General features: G+C 38.5%; 1 protein-coding gene across 1 annotated transcript; it reads left to right on the forward strand.

Moving 5' to 3' along the window:
* Positions 1-592: 592 nt before the first annotated feature.
* ccdc87 (coiled-coil domain containing 87) lies at positions 593-8813 on the forward strand. The gene is made up of 19 exons (XM_065290118.2): positions 593-1327; positions 1408-1559; positions 1638-1888; positions 1968-2142; positions 2216-2309; positions 2385-2467; positions 2622-2770; positions 2843-2957; positions 3032-3217; positions 3797-3916; positions 4294-4409; positions 5078-5207; positions 5315-5415; positions 7232-7347; positions 7481-7512; positions 7701-7856; positions 7944-8058; positions 8285-8427; positions 8507-8813. The coding sequence occupies exons 1-19, from the start codon at positions 1300-1302 to the stop codon at positions 8747-8749; spliced, it is 2505 nt and encodes an 834-aa protein (XP_065146190.1). The 5' UTR covers positions 593-1299; the 3' UTR covers positions 8750-8813.
* Positions 8814-9092: the final 279 nt, after the last annotated feature.

Genomic DNA, 9092 nt, shown 5'->3' on the forward strand with positions numbered 1-9092 from the left:
ACGCCTGGTAAATTTGGTTTAACAAGTTTGATTTTGAAAAAGACAAAACATTAATAGTCAAAAGTTTTATACCATATGCTACTAGAGTAAGAGATATTACATGTGCAACAATAACCAGAAAAGAGTAAAAATATTAAATGTACATAAATTAATGTACATAAATTCCTGTTTTTTAAAAGCATTTTATGCATTTGGGATTAAATGTTTATATATAATTTAAAGTAAAAAAAAAATTGGTTCTAAATCAGTCCAAAATAATCTATTTTTCCTGTCCACAAATTCACAGGCAAAAAAGTATAAAAATTTTTTTTCCTAAACATGCAGGATTAATTTTATGCAAGACACTTTTATTTGTTATTGACCCCAAACATAATTTTCATTATCCATGCTTTCTCCTAATAAATACCAAATACAGAAGACCAACATTTTTTTTTGCTGCTTTTAGAAAAGCAAGCAGTCGATGCCAGAATTGCGTAATGACGTAGTGCCTGACCTGACGGTGCCGTTTCTCTGAAGGCTGCAGCCTTCCGAGGTCGCATATGCAGGCTGCATACGTCATTTAGCCTGGTTTATTTAAGTTAAATGAGCTAATCATACACATATTACCACAATTTACGATTAACCAAGAATAATAGTCAACTTTATAATTGTTAATGTTCTGAAATAGGACAGCCTTGATGACGTAGGCAGCCTAGATATGCGACCTCCGGAGGCTGCAGCCTTCGAATTGAGAAACGGCAGGGTTTCCGAGGCAACGAGACTTGTTAGGTCACGAGCGCGCAGGAAGAGCTACTGAGGCGCTGTGAAAACATTCGGCTAGTTATACTTTGATAAATCGTATTTTTGTAACGATTTTGGCTTTGATCCTCAAAAGATTACTCCGTCGATGTTTTTATCAGTAATTTATACCGTAATGTGTTCTTTATTTTATAATTAAGTACTGACTGTACGTCTCATACTTGTGGTGCCACATAAATCAGATTTAATTGCACGCGCAATGTTGTACCTGTTTCACTTTTTCTCTGCTTGGTACAACAACATTTGGAGTTTATTCATCACTTCAGAGAACATTTTCTCTTTGATTTTCTCTTAAGTCTATTTTGTAAAGCCATTGCCTTTTTTATTATGTATTTTTGACAGTGCAAGAAGTGGTGTTTGCTCTCAATCACAGAAAAGACTACTTTTATTGCTCATACAGTAGACATAATGTCAAATTTACCAGCTTATTTAATTGTAATTGCTTAATTTGAATATGCCAGATGTGTTCTGCATGACAAATCTAAGCAGTTTGCAGCTCACATGGACACCAACACTGATAGGATGGCAGGTTTGTATTTCATTCCCTCATTCATATACTGTATTTGACATCATGATTACAATATTTCAACATTATACATTCATCTCCAGACAGGTCTAAAGAGGTGAAATCAAAATCTTCATCTCCTAAAAAGGATAAAAGCACCCCAGCCTCTTTGTCTGAGCTCTGTGAACAGCTAACAGAGAGAATAAGCCAGATCTCACAGCTTTACACCATCTCCAATGAAGACCAACAGGCTCTGGTTAGTGTCTAAAGTATTTTCAACCAATTTCACGATTGCTTATTGTATACCCCCTCTCTTTATTGTTTATTAATGCAGACAACAGTATTGACCGGTGAGCTGGGTCTGATCTGGCAGGACCTGAAAATCCCGTCTGTCGACACCACGCTGACCCATGAGGAGAACCTGCAGCTGCGCTGTCAGACCTTCAGTGAGGTTCTGCGCGTCTGCGAGCAGCTGATTCTGCACTATCTGCTCTCGATGGACACTTTCAGGAAGCGTGGGGTCTTTACCGACTACGCCAACCGAAGCAGACTGGTGGCTCAGATGGCATCAGACTGTACCAACCTGTAAGCTTTAGATTTCTGTATGATCACATAGTGTGGCGTTTATGGTGACACGATTGACTGTAACCATATCTGTTTACAGCTTAAATGTTCGCTCCATTAGATGTAGGATTGTTTCGGGAATTAAAGCTGCGAGGCGACTCAACCCATTATCTGAAGAGGAACAAAAGGGGGCGCTACAGAGGAACACGTCCACTAGGCAATATAAACATGATCTGCACTTTAAACAATGGGAAAAGACTGATGATCTAAAGGAGGTGTGTTTGTTTGTTTATTCGTGTTTCCGAGAGAGAGAAACGTGCATAATAATGTGGATTCTCATGTCTTCAGATTGAGGAGAACATTGGAGAGCTGGATCTGCAGCGTGTGTATGATCTCCTGCCCCGGCACGAAGACGCCATCCCCTTCAAGATAGATACAAAATGTATGGTTCTAAAAAACACACGTTAAAGTGATATTTTAAGATGTGATATCAGAAGTAATTTGTGTATTTGCTCAGGTTCAACAGTCGGCTTGCCTCCCAGTATACAGAAACAAGACAAGGATGAGAATCCCCATCAAAACCGATTTGTCAGAATAAAGGTGACCAGGATCCTTTATTAGTCAGTTATAGTTTACTAACTTTATAGTCATCCACACGAGTATCTATCTGTAAAATGGATAGCAAACATTACTTTTACTTTGTATTTCATATATCAGACTTCATATATTATTTACAATTTGTCCCATCATTCAGGGATGTCATTCCATGCCAGACTTATCCAGGGAGACACTATTGGAGGAGCTGGAGATAGCACCACTCTCCCGGTCTGCATCCTTGCTGGTCCTTCTGTCCACTGAGTCCATCCTGAAGGATCACATCAACCCCAGAGAGGACTTAAAGAGGTCGGACTGCTGTGAATCATACGCTTGGGTTAATGCATAAAATGTAGGTAAATAGATCTTTTACATTTTTAGGTTATTGGAAGATTATGACGATGACTCCAGTTGTGAGACAGATCTGCCACCGCTTATCAAAGCCCACTGCAGCTATGATTCCAGCAGGCTCCAAAAGCTAAAAGAAAGACTACAGGTACATGATGAAATGACATGATGGATCATACACACATAGGTACACACAACCTTTAACCGTGTTTATCTTTATAGAAAATGGAGGAAGAGGAGGAGGAAAAGAAGAAGAAGCACAAAGCTCCTTCAAAGAAACCTCAGCACCCACAAGGAGCCGTGGTAAAAATGGTGGCGTCACCTCAAATCATTGTGCACATGGCAACAGCCAGGATGTCAGACCGAGTTCCTCTAGAAAACATCAAACTCAACATGTACCCACCAGAGGTGTTACTTTATTATGACAGGCACTTTGAAGACATATGTGCACCACAAAACCAGTCATAAAGAGTACAGGTATATTTGTAGCAACAGCCGATAATGTCAAAATTATAATTTTTAATTCCATAAATCATTAGGATATTAAGTAAGATCATGTTCCATGATATTTCCCACTGTAAATATATATATATATATATAAAATTATCATTAGTAATATGTGTTGCTAAGAACTTAATTTGTACTTTAAAGGTGTTTTCTTAATATTTAGAATTTTTTGCACCCTTAGATTCCAGATTTTCCAATAGTTGTATCTCGGCCAAATATTGTCCTAACCTAACAGACCATCAATGGAAAGCTTATTTATTCAGCTTGGGGATGATGTATAAATCTCAATTTAAAAAATTTGACCTTTATGACTGGTTTTGTGGTCCATGTCACATTTTATTTATTATTTTCCATGCCTTCTCAATCTGTGTATCTTATGATGGTGGAGTGTCTAAAAATATCACACTTTGAATACCAAACACTATGAACTCCATAGGGGTTTACATTGGGCTTATCAATATAAATATTTTAAAATTTCAGATCGACTCTGCGTTCCTCGCTCCAATGGATCAGAACTTGGTCGAAGAGAAAATAGAAATGAGGAAAGTCTATGAGGAACTATCCAAAAGTATTTCAACAAAGTATTTCAGCTTTGATGAGGCAAGTTGTGCTTCTTTCCATTGTGCATTGTAAGACATTTTCTTTAAAACTTGAAATCTTAAAGGGATAGTTCACCCCAAAATGTACTCACCCTCATGATGATGTTACAAATGGATATAAATTTAAATTGTTCTGATGAACACAAAGGAAGATACCGATCAGAAGCCCCATTGACAAACATAATAGAAAAAAGAATACTATGGAAGTCAATGTGGTATCTGATCGGTTTGGTTATAAACATGCCTCCAAATATCTTCCTTTGTGTTCATTAGAATACAGTTGTGATCATGTTAGTGTACATAAAATCTATGTATATGCTTTTGTGGCTAAATGTCTACATTAGTAGGGAATGTTTAAGTATCTTTTTGTCTGGTAAGGACCCCGGGATTGAACCCATCCCAACTAATGCTGCGTGCTGCCTGAACAGAAGCAATAATAAAAACCTGTTTAACCCATCATTAATAAGGCCCAACCCATACAGCATATCTCACAGGTATGTGACTATTTTTTTACTTTATTTCCTTCACTCTTCTATTGCATATAATAAACCTGATTAATGGATGATTGCCGGTTTAAGTCACATGATTGATTTTCTTTACCGATCCCGTTTTCCTATCCAATCCATACTTAAAGCAACACCAAAGAGTTTTTTTTACCTTAAAATAACGCTTCCAAAACAGTTTCAGTCATTCATCCACTCTAAACAGGGTGAACGGCACTTTCACATTCGCTTTGCAGCCCTCTATCGGCCAAAACCGCACTAAAGAAGTTTCCAAACGTCGGGTAGTGGTCCTGTAGTCCGAGTGAATACTACAAAAACTTGCTTTACGGCAGACCTACAATCCAATCAGAGCCAGCTATGCCTCAGTATTTATGACAGTGGGTAATGGACAATTACGCTTCTAACCTGTAGGGGGAGCAAAGAGCCAAAACTCTTTGGTGTTGCTTTAAATGATGGCATACAAATCCTGATTTTCTTTATTTTACTTTTTTATTTATCTATTTGGCTTCTGTGCGGAGTCCAAATCGGTGCAGGTTAGGTAAATAAGTTCCGGTGATGCCAAACCCATTCCCGCCATGAATATGTTAAAATTGTGTTAATAAATAAATACAATTAATTCTGCATTGGCTTTTAAGTTTAATGATTTTGACATTATGCAGAGAGAGAATGGAGAGGGCATCAAACAGGAAGAGGCCTGTGGATGAGACCACACGAGCATATAGAGCCTGGTTTAACTGGTGGAAGTGCCAACTATCAGTAGATGATTACCTTAACTACATTTCCAACCAGGTAGGTTTGGTGATAAGAATATATATGCGTTTTAATACTGATGATCTTTGGCTTTTAGTTTTTGTCAAGCTTAAATCGGCTTTATTATTTGTGCTCTGGTTTGGAAGGACTCTGATTATCTATCAGTGATGTTTCACCTTTATGACAGCGAGGATGAGGAGGAAGAGAGACAGAAGCTGGCACAGAAGCAGAAAAAGGAGAGGAGAAGGTCTGTATCGTTTAAACAACAGCTGGTGTTCATTCTGCATGGTTTATCCCTCCATGTGTGCTGAGTTATTAACATTATGGACAGTATAAAAATGCTTAAATGGTTTAATGTACTTCACCAAAGAGCTAAAGTTCTCACATGCATTATTTGTAATACACAAATACAAGCACCTAAAGGATTATTAGGAACACCATACTAATACTGTGTTTGACCCCCTTTCGCCTTCAGAACTGCCTTAATTCTACGTGGCATTGATTCAAGGTGCTGAAAGCATTCTTTAGAAATGTTGGCCCATATTGATAGGATAGCATCTTGCAGTTGATGGACATTTGTGGGATGCACATCCAGGGCACAAAGCTCCCGTTCCACCACATCCCAAAGATGCTCTATTGGGTTGAGATCTGGGGCCATTTTGGTACAGTGAACTCATTGTCATGTTCAAGATTTGAAATGATTCGAGCTTTGTGACGTGGTGCATTATCCTGCTGGAAGTAGCCATCGGAGGAAGGGTACATAGTGGTCATAAAGGGATGGTCATCGTCAGAAACAATGCTCAGGTAGGCCGTGGCATTTAAATAATGCCAATTGGCACTAAGGGGCCTAAAGTGTGCCAAGAAAACATCCCCCACACCATTACAACACCACCATCACCCTGCACAGTGGTAACAAGGCATGATGAATCCATGTTCTCATTCTGTTTACGCCAAATTCTGATTCTACCATCTGAATGTCTTAACAGAAATCGAGACTCATCAGACCAGGCAAAATTTTTCCAGTCTTCAACTGTCCAATTTTGGGGAGCTCATGCAAATTGTAGCCTGTTTTTCCTATTTGTAGTGGAGGTGAGTGGTTCCCGGTGGGGTCTTTTGCTTTTGTAGCCCATCTGCCTCAAGGTTGTGCGTGTTGTGGCTTCACAAATGCTTTGCTGCATACCTCGGTTGTAACAAGTGGTTATTTCAGTCAAAGTTGCTCTTCAGCTTGAATCAGTCGGTCCATTCTCCTCTGACCTCTAGCATCAACAAGGCATTTACGCCCACAGGACTGCCGCATACTGGATGTTTTTCCTTTTTCACACCATTCTTTGTAAACCCTAGAAATGGTTGTGCGTGATAGTGATGGGTCGTTCGCGAACGCCGGCTCTAAGAGCTGATTCTTTGTAGCGAACGAGCAGAGCCGAATCTTCAGACGCAGGCAGGGGAGCCGGCTCTTCTAAGGGAGCCGAGCCAGAAGAGCCAAACCTATGAAAAGAGCCGGACTGCCATCACTAAAATGTAGAGCCGGAGCTTGAGCCGAAAGAGCCGAATCAATGGAAAGAGCCGGACTGCCCATCACTAGTGCGTGAAAATCCCAGTAACTGAGCAGATTGTGAAATACTCAGACCGGCCCGTCTGGCACCAACAACCATACCACGCTCAAAATTGCTTAAATCACCTTTCTTTCCCATTCTGACATTCAGTTTGGAGTTCAGGAGATTGTCTTGACCAGGACCACACCCCTAAATGCATTGAAGCAACTGCCATGTAATTTGTTGATTAGATAATTGCATTAATGAGAAATTGAACAGGTGTTCCTAATAATCCTTTAGGTGAGTGTACATAGATTCAACTTCATTTTTTTAGTACTGGGAATGTGATCAAAAGTTCACAAAAGCACACAACTAAATGTTACTTTTGACCCAAAGATAGACCAGAAACAATTTCTGATTGTGCTGAGGTCAATCACTTCTAGTATGTATACTTATATGATTTATATTACATTAGAGATGTACTTTAAGCTAAACCTTGCTTTGGTTTTGCATGCATGCTATATTTTCCAGGAGGCAGCAAGAAAGGATTAATTTACTGAGGAAAGTGAAGCAGGAATATGTTCCTGGATTCTGGAATGTCAACACCATACAGATGGGAGGATTGGGAAAAGATCCAGAACTGGAAGGCAATCCATATTTTACATTTAATAAACAATTGGCAGTTTACTGTGTGAAATGCTGGTACATATAAGAAAATGCATTGTTATTTTATACCCAGAAGACATGTATGGGCATAGATTTGTATGCTGTGTGTTTCAGAGACTAATCCAGATGAGAAAACACAGGATGTGGTCAGTTTATGTTCTTTCCCTAATATTTGACTTCTTCTTTTACTTCATGTAGCTGCTGATGTCAGTATAGGATATTCAGCATTCATTATTTTTTACTTACGCAGCACTTTTAATACAACAATCCAAAAAAGTAGATGTAGCATAGGTGTTTGAAACAACATACATAGCAGAATTTTAATTTTTTCAAGTCTGAGGGAGAGAGCATGTGTTTTGGAGAGATGGATGGAGAACAGGTGCAGGCCAGGCTGAAGAAAGTCTGGAACGCTCTCTATCTTCCAGAGGGACAGCGGTTAGACATGGCCATCAAATACAGCACCTATGAGTACAGGGACCATCTGCCGGAGGTAGGAACGATAACAATGAACGTCTCCCAGCATTCCATCACGTTGAACATCTGGCCATGCAGGATGTGCTTGTTTTTGTGCCCTCAGGCAATTGATGCATGGGAGCAGGCTGCTCGGTTGATCCAGCAGAGGGAGCTTTTGTTGTCTAGGTTGGAGGATTTCGAAAGGGAGGCATCTAACCCCTGCAGATTTTTCCAGCAAGGTACATGAGACATTTGAATTCGGAACCACCTATAATGTATTTTGTGCGCTTTATGGCCTCATCTGTAATACAAGTAATTATATAGCATATTTATTATTATTATTATTATAAACCACTTTACATTATATTTATTTATATGAAAGATGCTTTTATTCCATTAGAATCGAACCATGACCTTTGCGCTGTTAATGTTGTTCTCTTGTACTCAAAACACATGCATATACAGGTTATCACGGTTCATCTATTGCTCGAATGGAGGAGGCAAGTCGCCGAGAAAAGCTTAGCTCACAAATTTCAGCTGTTGATAAAGAATTGTCCAAGACTATTGGCCACATCACAACCCGTTTTAATGACAGCATCACCTACAAAGTGAGTTTTCCACAGCACTAACTTCATGCATTCTACAATATGTCTAGGTTTTATTTTGTCTGTTTTTAATGTGTTACAGGGTCGACCGTACAAGGATAAAATGCGCTGGGATCGTATCGAGATGCTGTACTGGTTGCAACAGGAGAGGAGGGTTCATTCACTGGAGAGGTTTGCACAGGGACAGACAGCTTTACCTGGGAAGTTGCCTCCTCTAAACCACAACCAGGAACTTTACTCGTTTAACCATGAAACTTTGCAGGACTGTATTCGACAATCTCAATCAAGAGAGATGAGAGATACAGCCAATTACAACAATACCTGAAACTCTTATACCCATGTACATGTGAAAAGACAAGCAAATAAAACAAGATTTATGTTTTTTTATAGATTGTGGAATTTTCATTATGTAAACATAAAGGTGTGTGTCTATTTGAGTAAATTAGAAAGAGGGTAAATTCAGATAAATTGGGACACTTTTGACATTGGGATGATTTTTATTTTATATTTTATTTTATTCATTATTTTATTTTATTGTTTTATTTTATTTGTATATTTTAGTTAATTTTCTTTATTTTATATTTAATTTATTTAAATTTTTTATTTTATTTTATATTTTATTTTATATTTTATTTAATTTGTATATATTTTTTATTTTATTTGTATAT

Source organism: Paramisgurnus dabryanus, chromosome 1 (assembly GCF_030506205.2).
Source record: "Paramisgurnus dabryanus chromosome 1, PD_genome_1.1, whole genome shotgun sequence".
NCBI classification, from domain to species: Eukaryota; Metazoa; Chordata; class Actinopteri; order Cypriniformes; family Cobitidae; genus Paramisgurnus; species Paramisgurnus dabryanus.

What these genes read in the sequence shown, in the direction of transcription:
- ccdc87 (XM_065290118.2), top strand. Translation starts at nt 1,300, where the DNA reads ATGGACACCAACACTGATAGGATGGCAG. An exon ending in ATGAAGACCAACAGGCTCTG is followed by an intron (nt 1,560 to 1,637) that starts GTTAGTGTCTAA and finishes TTATTAATGCAG; the next exon opens with ACAACAGTATTGACCGGTGA. An exon ending in AGTATTTCAGCTTTGATGAG is followed by an intron (nt 3,917 to 4,293) that starts GCAAGTTGTGCT and finishes TTGTCTGGTAAG; the next exon opens with GACCCCGGGATTGAACCCAT.